The 15832-nt window shown below is 37.1% G+C and overlaps 1 protein-coding gene and 1 pseudogene across 1 annotated transcript; both read left to right on the top strand.

Moving 5' to 3' along the window:
* The first annotated feature begins 1327 nt into the window (after positions 1–1327).
* LOC150057565 (olfactory receptor 10A7-like) lies at positions 1328–2254 on the top strand. Its single transcript, XM_090339747.1, has one exon. It carries the CDS (start codon positions 1328–1330, stop codon positions 2252–2254), a length of 927 nt encoding a protein of 308 aa, XP_090195873.1.
* Positions 2255–12134: 9880 nt separating this feature from the next.
* LOC150057564 (olfactory receptor 10A7-like) lies at positions 12135–13055 on the top strand (annotated as a pseudogene).
* The last annotated feature ends 2777 nt before the right edge of the window (positions 13056–15832 follow it).

Genomic DNA, 15832 nt, shown 5'->3' with positions numbered 1-15832 from the left:
CCACACTGCCATTTTCAGCTTTTTCTGAATAGTTAATTGGCATTAAGAGTCTCATAAACTTTCCTGCTTGGGATGGTTTCAACTGCTATTCTCAGATCTCTGTCTCTGGAGTAGCTAAGATTACAGGTATGAACCACTGGTGTCCAGATGTATTTTCAATTATGTACAAGAATACAAAATACAAAAAAAATAAAAAACTTCAGGATTTGTTTTTCTATTTTTTTCTAATAGGGCTGAAAATAGAAAATGAAACAGTTCATTATTCTGTTCCTCTCCATGATATCCTCAGAAGATACTGTTTTACATCACTATGGTTGCAAGAATTGTGAATTAATGCATACTTCTTTTGATAACTGTAACTCCACTTCAAGGATATGATTTAATTCATAAGCATTTGTTAGAACCAGGTGTGGACTTTGAAATCATGGCCTAAACTGGTCTAGAGAGAATTCTAGAACAGAAAAAAGAAAAATGCAAGGACTTATTGAGCGCACATAATTTACTTTTCCATTAAATCTCCATATAATTATATTTAAGTATGACTGTTTAAAGGCATGTTACCTATGACAGAGATGCTTTGGAAATTAAGATGTAGTCACAATGTAAATAATTGCTTAACATCTATATAGTAACTTGGAAGGTTAAGCAAATGAACCAGAGAAAAATGTAATTGTCAACTTACTGCTAATGGTAAGAGCAGGTTTTCATTGTCTGCTTGCTGAAAATTATCATTCATGTGACTGAAATAATTTAGAATATCACATACATTTCTGCCCAGGGGCAAAATATACACCAAAATTCAGTATATTAAACGGCTTCAAAACATAAAAAATGCATGATAGACTTTCTCATCTGAAGCCATCCAAAATTTAAGAGAAATAAAACTTTAGGCTTGGAGTTTGGCCTAGTGTCAGAGTGCTCGCCTAGCATGCAGGAAGACACAGGTCCGATTCCTCAGTACCATATACATGAACAAAGCAAGAACTGTTGATGTGGCACAAGTGGTAGAAGTCGAGCCTTCAGAAAACACAAGGACAGTGTTTATGCACTGAGCCCAAGCCTATGAATGGCAAAAATAAAAAGAGAGCTAAAGAACACTTTGGAATGTGTCTCTTCTTCCTCTTCTCACTAGGCCTGGTTTTATCCACAGCTAGCAATGAGATTTGACTAACTAACTTGCAGGGAATGCCGATTTATAAGATTGTCTCACTGATGCTCGTGGATGGATAATAAGGCTTTCTGAAGAAAGTATTTTAAACTGTCCTACCCCTTCGATCCTATTTAGCTGTGGTGTCCTCTACATCTGAATATACTTCAAAGAGGAGACATGTCCAATCTGACCAGAGTGAGTCAATTTATCCTCATGGGATTTTCAGATACCCCAAACTTGAGATATGTGGTCATCCTATTTTTCTTCTTTGTTTATATGTTTTGTCTCCTGGGAAACTTCTCCATTATGATGGCTGTGTCTAGAGACAGCAGGCTCCAGTTCCCCATATACTTCTTCCTGAAGAATTTGTCATTCCTGGATTCATGCTATACCTCAGTCACCATCCCCAAGGCACTGGTGACTTCCTTCACAGGCTCTGGGGTCATCTCCTTTTTTGAATGTGTGACTCAGCTGTACGCATTCTTTACACTTGCTGCTACTGAGTGCTTTCTTCTCACAGCGATGGCTTATGACCGGTGCTTGGCTATCCTCAGGCCTCTGTTCTATGGGACCATCATGAACCAAAAACACTGCACTGAACTAGTAGTCACAGCCTGGCTAAGTGGGGCCATTTACTCAGCCTTCCACACTGTCAACACCTTCTCCCTCCCCTTCTGTGGACCCAATGTTGTTGAACATTTCTTCTGCGACATCCCTCCTGTCATGAGACTTTCCTGCACTGATTATCGCCACAATGAGCAGGTGGGCTTTGCTGTCAGCAGCTGCATCATCATGAGCTCCTTCACCCTCATGCTCCTCTCCTATGTCTTCATCATCTCTACAATCATCCAGATCCCCTCTGTGGATGGCAGGTGGAAAGCCTTTTCTACATGCTCCTCTCACTTGACCACAGTCCTTTTGTTTTATGGCACTGGAAGCTTCAGTTACCTCAGGTCATCTTCTCAATACTCCCCAGCTCAGGGACGCCTAGCCTCCATTTTCTACTCCATCTTCACACCTGCTTTGAATCCAGTTATCTACTGTCTGAGGAACAAGAACATGAAGGTTGCTTTACAGAAAATTTACTGCCGAAAAGAACACTAATTTCTAGAAAGTCACAGTTGGTGGGATATTTTTTCAGTAAGTCCAAAGCATTACTGCATTAAGGTGAGAGACAGACATCATTCCTCTTCTTCACTTCCTTTCTCTGATATTTTACACTGCTGATGTCGCCTGCTGCAGTACTTCTGTAGGTTTGCCCATATCTCTGCAGGATTATTTCACTGTTAACGCTATCCTCCCTCCCTACCTCCAACCCCCTCTCTCTCCTACATTTTCTCTTGCTCTCTCTTACTCTTTCACTCTATTTGCTCTTTTTCTATGTTTCATGAAACACATACCTGTGGCTATTCTTTGAATCCATTTTGATTTGAGGCTCTCAGGTTTGTTTCTTATTTTTCCTTTCTCTATCAAGTGCTGTATGGAACACTCACCATTAATATTTGCAGAATTACAATATATCTTATTGTGCATTGGTAGCTTGGAGGATCAGTGCTTGCACTTGTAGTTTTAGGTCCTGTATTTAAGACTTTCAGCTAATTTAGATTGACTTTCAGACATGGTGAAAAATAGAATTTCATTCTTGTGCATGAAACATATCACAGTATTGTGTTAAGTCATATCCAATCTTGTCATAATTTGAATATACTCTACAGACGTAATGTTTCATCACCTTTATTAATATGTATCTATGACATACAGACCCCCAGCTTAATTTTCACTATGTTCTAAAATCTGTGTGCCAGTGATTGTATAGAGGAATTCCCTTATAGAATACTTGTTTGTTAAACATGATATTTTAAAAATGAATAAAGAAAAGAAAAGACTTTTATTAAAATGTATGCTTATAATGCCTTTGTTAAAGTCAACTGAGTTTGGCTATAATTATCAAAACAGCTTGGTACTGGCACAAGAACAGGCCTGAAGACCAATGGAATAGAACTGAACACCCAGATATTAAACCACAGACCTATGGCTTCCTAATCTTTGACAAGGGAGCCAAAAAAATAGAATGGAAGAAAGATAGCCTCTTCAACAAGTGGTGCTGGCAGAACTGGTTAAGCACCTGCAGAAAATTAAGTTGGATCCTTCTTTGTCACCCTGCACTAGAATTAACTCCAAATGGATCAAAGACCTCGAGGTCAAAGCCGACACACTGAAAACTTTACAAGAAGCAGTAGGATATACACTAGGCCTCCTTGGCACAGGTCGAAACTTTCTTAATAAGGATCAAGAATCACAACAAATCAGAGAAAGGCTGGATAAGTCGGACTGCATTAAACTGCAGAGCTTTTGTATGGCAAAGGACATAGCTAGTAAATTAATTAGGAAGCCTACAGAATGGGAGAAGATCTTCACCAAATCATGCAACGGACAAAGGCCTCATATCTAAAATATATCAACAGCTCAAAAAATTGAATCACTCCAAAACTAATCTTCAAAGTAACAACCATCCCATTAAAAGATGGTCCAAAGACTTAAAGAGAGTCTTCTCTAAAGAAGAAGAAAGAAAAATGGCCTATAGACACATGAAGAAATGCTCAACATCTCTGGTCATAAAAGAAATGCAAATCAAAACAACTGTAAGATTCCACCTCACTCTAGTTAGAATGGCCAGGATCAAGAAAACTAATAACAACAAATGCTGGAGGGGATGTGGCCAGGAGGGATCACTACTACACGGTTGGTGGGAGTGCAAACTCGTTCAACCACTATGGAAAGCTGTATAGCAGTTCCTAAAAAGACTAAACATAGAGCTCCCCTATGACCCAGCAAACCTACTACTTGACATTTACCCAATCATCCAGAAACAAGGACATACTAAATCCACTAGCACAGCAATGTTCACTGCAGCACTATTTACCATAGCAAAGATATGGAACCAACCTAGATGTCCCTCAGTTGATGAATGGATCAACAAGATGTGGTATTTGTACACAATGGAATTCTATACTGCTGTCAGAAAGAAGGACATTGCCCCATTTGTTAGGAAATGGAAGACTTAGAAAAAATCATATTAAGTGAAGTAAGCCAGAATCAAAGGAACTTAGGCTTAATGGTTTCCCTCATTTGTCATAATCAGTGGAAACCTTGAGGTCTCCTATCAGAGATTTGCAGTAGAGCAAAACCTTGATACATAAGGCCATATAGTATGACGCTAAATGAAAGGATCTCTAGGATATAGAAACAAAAGCCATAAAATTAATGATTGTTGTCCTTAAGGTACTATGTTATCTCTCATCTCTTTTGCTGTCCCTTGGTTATCTCATATTGTTACAGTATCTCACTTTGTTACCTGATATATCGGCTATATTTGTATTTGGTTATTTGAAACTGGATAGGGAATGGGGAAAACAAGATAAGGGGTGGTGGTGGGGGGGAGGGAAATGGGGACCAAGACATGTGAAAGGGTATCAATGTATGCGAATTAATGCACCTTCTATCTGGCAAATATCATGTAACCCTTCTATTAATTACAATAATAAATATATGAAAAAAGTCAGCTGAATACAAACACCTTATATACACTTGCAAATTTGAAGAGTTTCTGTATTTTCTGCTTTCTAAATATTTAACACCGTGACCTATTTTTCTAACCTCTCTAAAGTTTCTCTATGGCTACTGTTTGGTCTGTGGTCAGTATTCATAATTATTCTTACTTAAGGTAGTATTAAACTACCTTTCTTTAAGGCTTTCACTTCTGTATCATTCATCTCAAAATCCTCCATTCTTACTCATTCAATTTTCAACTATGTTCCTATCAATTTTAGGACTAGTATAATATCCTCAGACAGCATGAAACGTAATTTCCCTTATTCCCAATGTTATGCAGTATTTTACCTCATGTATTATTAGTAGACATTCAAATTCCCCTAAGGATCAATTCCACAAGACTTGTAATTCTGCTACTTCTATAATCAGAGCAGGAGTCTTCAATAGTTATTATTTCTTCTGATTTAGGCACCTCTTAGACAATATTTTAGGATCAGAGACACTCTTTGAATCCTAGCCTTGATAAGTGACCATATATTATGTGATAATTAATACTTTATTATGTTTACTCAAAGAGAATGATACTTTATTCAATACCAGTATGTATTTTTGGATAATGAAGTTATGATAAGCCTCTATCAATGCAGACTTCCATATGACTTCCTAAAATGAAATGTGACAACAAAAGTAATTAAATAAATCAAAAGGATTTAAAAAGAAAGAAGTGGTCATATAGACAAGTCAAGATGAACCAATTTAAAAGAACAGATGTAATTTGAAATTGTACAATTAGAAAATGATATAACAATAGCTTTAATGTCATATCACATTTAAACTATCTAAAGGGAATTATAGGATACTTAAGCAGTTATTAAGTCAGGATGTTCAAATATAAAATAACAAAATTAAAACCCAGTATATAAACCTAGGAATATATCACTAGTTTTAATCTCCTTATCCATATTTATACTACCAATTATGTGTTATAACTTTCAGATCTTTTGTTTGGTTTTGTACTGGTCCTGAAATATAAACTGAGGGCCAGGTGTTGTCCCTGAGCTATTTTGCTCAAGGCTAGCACTCTACCACTTGAGCACAGCTCTACTTTCTTCCCTTAATTTTTCGTTTCCTCAAAATACTCATCACAGAGTTTTTTATCTGAGAAAAACTTAATGACCCATCATGACAAACTGTACTGTTCTTCGTATGTCTAGATGCTTGGAATAGACCGGTAAAAAATGTTTATGCACATATGACTTTATTTGATAATTCATTAGGAACTATAGGTTGACTATTGTATATTTACCTAATTCATTTAATCTGCCTTGTATATTTGTTTAGACGACATGAATTTATACATGAGGAAATGGTCACTGGCCATCTGAAGGCCACTTTGCAGTCTGTAAGGCTACCATATTACTCTTAAAGATATTAAAAACATTAACGTGGAACTATTGTACAGAAATAATTGTAAACATTGATGGATATTTAAAACATAAGAAGCTATTGATTTTGAAATGCAGAGTATTTTGAAATATGCTCAATAAAAATTTTAAAATTAGTAAAGTTATAGAAAATGTGACTAGAAAAATGGAATCATGTAAAATAAATAAGAAAAACAATGCAGTCAAAAAGGGGAGATAAAAGAAAAGAAAATTACAGACCGGGTGTTTGACCTAGTGGTAGAGTGCTTGCCTAGCATGCCCGAAGACCCAGGTTCGATTCCTCCATATCACATACATAAAAAAGCTTCAGTTTGTGACAAGGCTCAAGCGGTAGAGCTTTAGCCTTGAGAAAGTCCAAGGACAGTCCTCAGGCCCTTAGCTCCAGCAACTGCTAGAAAGGTAGAATTAATGGAACTGTATATAATTGCCTTGATTACAAACAAAAATACACTCACTGAACAACATAAAGTTTTCAGAGGACTCTTAAAAAAGCAATGATATGTAAAAGAAATCCACGTTAAACATAAAGGTATTTGTAGAATATATAAGGTAGAATATAAGGTAATTATAGCATGCTACAAGTAACCACTAGAAAATATGGTAGCTGAATTAATTTCAGACAAGCAAGTTTAGAGCAATCAAATTGGGCCTAGTGGTAGAGTGTTTGTCTAGTATGCATGAAGTCCCAAGTTCAATACCTTGGTACCACATACCTAGAGAAACTGGAATTGCTGCTGTGGCCTAATTGGTAGTGCGATAACCTTGAGGAAAACCCAAGGACAGTGCCAAGGCCCTGAGTTCAGTCCCCAAGACTGGTTAAGAAAAAGAACTATAAAAATTGATGAAAAAAAGGAATTTTTATAGCATTTTTATAGCCAAACTACAGTAAGGTACATAGAATCTTTATTTGTATGCACAATATAAGAAAACTTCAAAACACCCATGGAGAAAAAAAGTTTGAGAAATAATGGATTCAAAATTACAGAGTTTTTTAATTAACTTATTTGATAATAACTCAAATCCAGCAACCAAAAAATTGAAAAATATCGGAAAATACACTATTGATTCTTTTTATATTACATTTATAAAAATCTGTTACTAATATTAAAATACATATTCTACACAAAGTGACAGAAAAAACTTCGAGATTGACCATAGTCTGAATAGTAAATCACAATATTTAAAAATTACAGATCATGGGGCCGGGAGTTTGGCCTAGTGGTAGAGTGCTTGCCTAGCATGCACGAAGACCCGGGTTCAATTCCTCGGTACCACATATGTAGCAAAAAGCCAGAAGTGGTGCTGTGGCTCAAGTGGTAGAGCCTAGCCCTGAGAAAAAACCCAGGGACAGTGCTCAAGTGCTGAGCCCAAGCCCAGGACTAGCCAAAAAAAAAAATTACAGATGATAAAAACTTTCTGGATGACAATAATCCTTAAATAAGAAGATAATAACAGTGATTTCAATTATCTAATACTAGTAAATTAAGTAATAGGATCCTTAAAACTATGTAGGATGTAGTAAATTTCTTTTTAAAAATCTGAATTAAAATAGGAGATAAGTTATGTCAAATTTATCGAATGAAGACAGTGTTTAGTAATTAATCACATTGTATGTGTCTATTAGCAAAGATAAATGCTCTGGAATCACGTTTTCCCCCTACACAAGAAGGGGACTTTTACATTGAAGAAAAGCTTAATAAATACTGGAGAAAGGGATGAAGGCAGGGATACCAGGGATGTGGCAGGCAAGACAGGATAGGGCGCTGGCAAGCTCAGGCAGAACATCCCACACTGTGGTACCCCAGTTAACAAAGCCCTACCTGACATGAGCTAATGAGCAGCATGAGGGGAAGCCATGGTAACCTTTTGGGTACTAGGACTGGCTTCTACTTCCAGTGGCTGTAGACCTGCAGGAACAAAGCCTCCTACATTTGTTAGCCAGAAGACAGATATTCTTCTTGAGAGAGACCCAGAGGATTATTTGGCTGCATTGAGTGGCTGACCGACCTCAGATTTCAAGCTAATCTAGTCCGTAATCTTTTTCTTTTCATATATTTTCTATTGTAATTAATAGAAGGGTTACATTATATTTGCCAGATAGGATGCATTAATTCACATACATTGATACCCTTTCACATGTCTTGGTCCCCATTTCCCTCCCCCACCCCCACCCCTCATCTTGTTTACCCCCTTCCCTATCCAATTTCAAATAACCAAATAGAAATATATCCAATATATCAGATAACAAAGTGAGATACTGTGACACTATGAGATAACCAAAGGACAGCAAAAGAGATGAGAAATAACATAGTACATTAAGGACAACAATCACTCATTATATGGCTTTTGTTTCTATATCCTAGAGGTCCTTTCATTTAGTGTCCTACCGTATGGACTTATATATCTAGGTTTTTCTCTATTGCAAATCTCTGCTAGGAAAGCCCAAGGTTTCTACTGATTATGACAAATGAGGGAAACCATTGAGCCTAAGTTCCTTTGAATCTGGCTTACTTCACTTAATATGATTTTTTCTAAGTCTTTCCATTTCCTTACAAATGGGGCGATGTCATTCTTTCTGACAGTAGTATAGAATTCCATTGTGTACAAATACCACATCTTGTTGATTCACTCATCAACTGAGGGACATCTGGTTTGATTCCATATCTTTGCCATGGTAAATAGTGCTGCAATGAACATTGTTGTGCTAGTGATTTAGTATGTCCTTGTTTCTGGACCATTGGGTAAATGCCTAGTAGTGGAATTGCTGGATCATAGGGGAGTTCTATGTTTAGTCTTTTGAGGAACTGACATACTGCTTTCCATACTGGTTGAAAGAGTTTGCACTCCCACCAACAGTGTTGTAGTGATCCCTCCTGGCCACATCCCCTCCAGCATTTCTTGTTATTAGTTTTCTTGATCCTGGCCACTCTCTCCACTTCTCTTTAACATAGTATTAGAATTCCTAGCCAGTGCAATAAGGCAAGAAGCAAGCATTAAGGGGATTCAAATAGGGAAAGAGGAAGTAAAACTTTCCCTCTTTGCAGATGATATGATTCTGTATTTAAATAATCCTATAGACTCCACTCCCAATCTCCCTGAGCTGATTCAAAACTTTGGAAGTGCATCAGGATATAAAATTAAACCTGAAAAATCAACTGCCTTCCTCTACGCCAACAGTGAGAGGAATGAGGCAACAATAAGGAAAGCAACTCCTTTTGCAATAGCCTCAAAGAAAATAAAGTACCTAGGAATTATCTTAACTAAGAATGTAAAGGACCTTTTTGATGAAAACTTTAAAACCCTGAAAAAGGAAATTAAAGCAGAACTGAGGAAATGGAAAAACCTCCCATGCTCCTAGATTGGAAGAATCAACATCGTGAAAATGAGTTTCCCAAGGGCAATCTACAAATTCAATGCAATACCCATCAATATCCCAATGTCATTCTTTAAAGAAATAGAAGAGGCAATCCAAAATTTCATATGGAATAATAAAAGACCCTGTATAGCAAAAACACTTCTTAGCAGAAAGAACAGTGCAGGAGGAATTTCAATACCAAACTTTAGACTCTATTTCAGAGATACAATTTTCAAAACAGCTTGGTACTGACCCAAGAACAGGCCTGAAGACCAATGGAATAGAACTGAGGACCCTAATCTTTTATGAAATGCACAGTTGTGGTGGCCTCATGCCTGGACTGTTGTAAATTAGGAGATAAATGCAGTCCCTCACTTTACTTTCCTTCTTTGGAATGTGGAGAGGTCAGTGTGCTCTTAACTGTGTGTCCACTGTCAGTGGACATTTTGTCTGATTGAAACTGCTGTTCTACTTCTTGGCCAAGTATCCATAAACCTGCATACCTCAGAAAGGCACAGAGATGAAAATCTGACTGTCAGCTTTGTGTTCACTCAGAACTTGTTCATTCACAACAAGTTCTCTCTCAACCCAATGGAGGTCCTGGGAACTCTAGTTTCATCAGTAATATCTGGAATAAAACTCTTCACTGACAGCACCAAAATTATGCAAAAATTATGTTCCCAAGGGAGATCAAAGCGCATATCTCATTTTCCCAGGTGGTCTTGCAGGGAAATCAGTGCCAGTGTTTAATAGACAAGCAATAAGAATCAGCTAGCTGCACACACACCTTTGGTCTACTTCTTGCCAGGACATGCTGACCTGCTCTTTGAGAAGATTCTGTCTTTTTTCTGGATGCCTAAATATTTTGGATGCAAAAAGTAAGCCTTTTTTCCTCCAGGTGAGAGCTGAGTGAGATTTAAAACGAAAACAAAATAAATAAACGAACAGAGTCTGCTTTGCAAAATAGGAAATGCGGCATTTATTTTGTGATGACTTCTATTTCTTTTAGAAAAACTCTTGAAATTAATCACAGACTTTGAAAAAATGGGTTAAGTAATATCACATTTACTATTTGGGTTTAATTTTATCACTGTATCTGTGTATTTTTTTCTTGTTTTTCCCCCCCAGTTCCTGGAGTTTGGATTCTGTGCCCCTAAGTATATTTTGTATAAGGCTAGCATTTGAAAACCTGAGACACACTGCCATTTTAATCTTTTTCTGAATAGTTAATTTGTGATAAGAGTCTTACAAACTTTTCTGCATTGGATGGTTTTGAACTACTACTCTCAGATCTCAGTCTCCTGAGTATCTCAGATCGTAAGTATGAGGATGTATTTTCAAATATGTATAATAATAAAAAATGAAAATAAAAAAAACCTCTTAGGATTTGCCTTTGTATTTTTTTCTAGTAACAATGAAAATAGAAAAGGAAAAGTTCATTATTCTGTTTATCTCCATGACATCCTCAGAACATATTGTTTTATATCACTGTGGTTGCAAGAATTGTGAATTAATGCATATTTCTTTTTATAACCTTATCTCAAATTCAAGGATATGACTTAATTTATAAGCATTTGTTAGAATCATGTATTGACTTTGAAAACATGGCCTAAACTGGCCTACAGAGAATACTAGGACAGAAAAAAAGAAAAATACGAGAACTTTTTGAGCACACATAATGTGCTTTTAGGGAATTTTCAATTAAATCTCCAAACAATTATATTTTCATATGAATTTTTAAAGACATGTTACCTCTGACAGAGACCTGAGTATATGTGTCCATATGCTTTTGAAATTAAGATGTAGTCACAATGTAAATAATTGCTTACAATCTACACAGTGGCATGCAAAGATAAGCAAATGAACCAGAGAAAATGTAATTGGAAACTTAAGGCCAATGATATGAATAGGTTTTCCTTCTCTGCTTGGTGATAATTATTCATGTGCTAGAAATAATTTAGACTATCTTTTACACTTCTAACCAGGGGCAAAATAGACACCAAAATTCATTATATTAAACTGCTTCAAAACATAAAAAAAATGCATGCTACAGTTTCTCACCTAAAGCCATCCAAAATTTAAGAGAAATAAAACATTGGGATGAGAGTTTGGCCTAATGGAAGAGTGCTTCCCTAGCATGTAGGAAGACCTGGCTTCGATTCCTCAGTACCACATACATAGTAAATAGGCAGAAGTGGTGCTGTGGCTCAAGTGGTAGATCTCTTGCCTTGAGAAAACCCAAATACAGTGCACATAGCTGAGCCCAAGCCCAGGAAGGGCCAAATAAGGAGAGGGAGAGGGAGAAGGAGAGGGAGAAAGAATTGAGAGAGAGAGAGAGAGAGAGAGAGGGAGAGAGAGAGAGAGAGAGGGAACTTGGGAAGGTGTGTCTCTTCCTCCTCTTCTCACCTGACCTGGTTCCTCATAATCCAACTACCACCATTTTATCCACAGCTAGCAAAGTGATTTAAATACATAACTTGCATGGAAGGCTGATTTATAAGATTGTCTCATAGATCCAGTCGATAGATAATAAGGATTTCTGGACAAAGTAGGTATTTTAAACTGTTCTTCCCCTTTATATCCCATTTAGCTGTGGTGAGCTCTACATCTGAATATACTTTAAAGAGGAGACATGTCCAATCTGACCAGAGTGAGTCAATTTATCCTCATGGGATTTTCAGATACCCCAAACTTGAGATATATGGTCATCCTATTTTTCTTCTTTGTTTATATGTTTTGTCTCCTGGGAAACTTCTCCATTATTATGGCTGTGTCTAGAGACAGCAGGCTCCAGTCTCCCATGTACTTCTTCCTGAAGAATTTGTCATTCCTGGATTCATGCTATACCTCAGTCACCATCCCCAAGGCACTGGTGACTTCTCTCACAGGCTCTGGGGTCATCTCCTTTTTTGAATGTGTGACTCAGCTATACATATTTATTACACTGGCTTCTACTGAGTGATTTCTACTCACAGCCATGGCTTATGACCGGTGCTTGGCTGTCCTCAGGCCTCTGTTCTATGGGACCATCATGAACCAAAAACACTGCAGTGAACTAGTAGTCACAGCCTGGCTAAGTGGGGCCATTTACTCAGCCTTCCACACTGTCAACACCTTCTCCCTCCCCTTCTGTGGACCCAATGTTGTTGAACATTTCTTCTGCGACATCCCTCCTGTCATGAGACTTTCCTGCACTGATTATCGCCACAATGAGCAGGTGGGCTTTGCTGTCAGCAGCTGCATCATCATGAGCTCCTTCACCCTCACGCTCCTCTCCTATGTCTTCATCATCTCTACAATCATCCAGATCCCCTCTGTGGATGGCAGGTGGAAAGCCTTTTCTACATGCTCCTCTCACTTGACCACAGTCCTTTTGTTTTATGGCACTGGAAGCTTCAGTTACCTCAGGTCATCTTCTCAATACTCCCCAGCTCAGGGACGCCTAGCCTCCATTTTCTACTCCATCTTCACACCTGCTTTGAATCCAGTTATCTACTGTCTGAGGAACAAGAACATGAAGGTTGCTTTACAGAAACTTTACTGCCAAAAATAACACTAACTTCTATAAAGTCACAATTGGTGGGATATTTTTTCAGTAATTCCAAAGCATTACTGCATTAAGGTGACAGTCAGACATCATTCCTCTTCTTCACTTCTTTTGTCTTATATTTTACACATAGATGTGGCCCCCTGCAGAACTTCAGGTTGTTTGCCTATATCTCTGTAGGGTTGTTTCACTCTTATCTGTATCCTCCCTCTCTGCCTCCTTCTGTCTCTCTCTATCTCTCTCTCTCTCTGTCTCTGTCTCTCTCTGTTTCTCTGTCTCTGTCTCTGTCTCTGTCTCTGTCTCTGTCTGTGTCTCTCTCTCTCTCTCTCTCTCTCTCTCTCTCTCTCTCTCTCTCTCTCTCTCTCTCTCTTTCTCTCTCCCTCTCCCTCTCTCTCTCTCCCTACCTTCCTCCCTCCCTTTCTTTTTCTCTCTCTCTATTGTTCTTGCTCTCTTTCTATTTTTCATGACATGTATAGCTGTAGCTATTCTCTGAATCCATTCTGACTTGAGGCTCTCAGGATTGTTTCTTATGTTTTCATGTCTCTATCAAGTGCCGTAGGGAACACTCACCATTAATATTTGGAGAGTTCAAATATTTCATGTTGTGCATTGGTAGCTTGATGCATCAGGGTCTTCACTTTGGTTTTAGTTCTGTATTTATGTTTTTCAGCTATTTTAGATTGACTTTCAGACATGGTGAAAAATAGAATTTCATTCTTGTGTATCAAACATATCACAGTATCGTGTTAAGCCATATCCAATCTTGTCATATATTGAATACACTGTTTAGATATAATGTTTGATCATATATTAATATTTATCTATGACATACAGACCTTCAGCTTAATTTTTATTATGTTCTAAAATCTGTGTGCCAGTGATTGTATATAGAAATTCCTTTCTTGAAAACTTGTTTGTTAAACATGATATTTGAAATATGAATAAAGAAAAAGAAAAGACTTGTATTAACAATGTATGCTTATAGTGCCTTTGTCAAAATTCAGCTGAATATAAATACCTTATATACCATTGCTGAATTGAAGAGTTTCTGTATTGTCTGTTTTCTAAATACTTAACACCGTGACCTGTATTCCTAATATTTCTGAAGGTTCTCCATGGCTACTGTTTGTTCTGTGGTCAGTATTCATAATTACCCCCGCTTAAGGTCATATTCAAACTACCTTTCTTTAAGGCTTTCACTTTTGTTTCACTCATCTCAAATATCCTCCATTTTCTACTCATTCAATTTTCAATTAGGTTCCAATCAATTCTAGGACTAATATATTATCCTCAGACAGCATGAAACGTATTTTCCTTTATTGTTAGTGATATGCAGTATCTTACCTCATATATATATTGGATATATGCGTATTTGGTTATTTGAAATTGGATAGGAAAACAAGATAAGGGGGGTGGGGGGAGGGAAATGGGGACCAAGACATGTGAAAGGGTATCAATGTATATGAAGTAATGCACTTTCCATCTGGAAAATATAGTGTAACCCTTCTATTAATTACAATAAATTTATATGAAAAAACACAGAATTGCACAACGGCTTCCACCTCAAGATACAGAACAGTTCCAACTCCTCAAACAGCCCCTAGTTTTGTCTCTGGAGCTCCTCTCCACCTGCCTTCTATAAACTCTTCACCTTCCCCTGTCCATCAAGTTTGTATTCTACATTGCCCTGTGAATGGAACCTTTTGACACTGGCTCTTTGACTCTGTAAAATACCTTTCTGAGGTATACTCCTATCTATTTCTACATATTCTTTTCATGGAGCAATAGAGTAATAACAAATTGCTTTTAAATTCTGAGCTGTTTTTACATGGAGATTAGTTATTTCTTCTCTTCATATCCTAGAGTAAGGAGATTTTTAGAAAAAACTGTGAAATTTGTTTGTCCATGGGGGTACACCTCTTGCAATCTGAATGCTATGATGTCAATCAACCCCTTAACATTCTCACCATGGAAATGGGCTTTTATTTTCTCTTTTCTTATTTCTCCTACTCTAACAAGCATGTGGTGTTTTCCAAATGGCTTTATGTTATATTTCCCTAATGAAAAATAATGTAATATCACAGTTAATTAAAGTGGCTGCCTGTATCTACCCAGGGAAAAGTAAATGAGTAGTATGCAATTCTAATTAAAATTCTAATTAAGAAAGTAAAAATGAACTCTTTTTCAGAAATGGGGCTGACTTTCAAGAGATAGGGCAATTAAAAAACAAAGGCAATTAAAAAACAAAGAGTTCATCCTATTCTGGAGTTTAAGCCCTAGTACTAGTACATACAGAAACACACAAACACACAAACACACACACAGTCATGCACACACACAAATTATTTCTTGGTGAGGCTTGAACAACAAAATGATCCAATGATTATTTTTAAGTAAATGTGGTTTATATACTTTTGTGGTCAGTTTTGCTCATTTTTACATGACACCTTATCAAAATCTGAACTTATTGCACAGGTGGACTGGGGATGTAGCACACATGTCTTGCATGCAGAAGAGATGCCATGTTTCATCACTGGCACCTCACGCAATCAAATAAAATAGATAGAATGACATAACATAATATGAACTAGGGTTAAAAAAAACAATTTAGAGGTCAGGTTTTCTTTGTGTTCTCCATGGAACCAGTAGTCCTGGAAAAAATATTTCTTTCTTTTTTATCCTAGGTCTATAATAGCGAAAAAGAAGATTGAATCATATCTTTAGGGAGAGTGGGAACATATATTCATCAAGCCCTATAATTGTGACTGAGGTGGTCCAGGAGA

The sequence above is a fragment of the Megascapheus bottae genome, chromosome 10 (genome assembly GCF_031878675.1).
Source record: "Megascapheus bottae isolate mThoBot1 chromosome 10, mThoBot2.hap1, whole genome shotgun sequence".
NCBI classification, from domain to species: domain Eukaryota; kingdom Metazoa; phylum Chordata; class Mammalia; order Rodentia; family Geomyidae; genus Megascapheus; species Megascapheus bottae.
The sequence above is the reverse complement of the archived record's forward strand: the minus strand, read 5'-3'. Positions and strand labels throughout refer to the sequence as shown.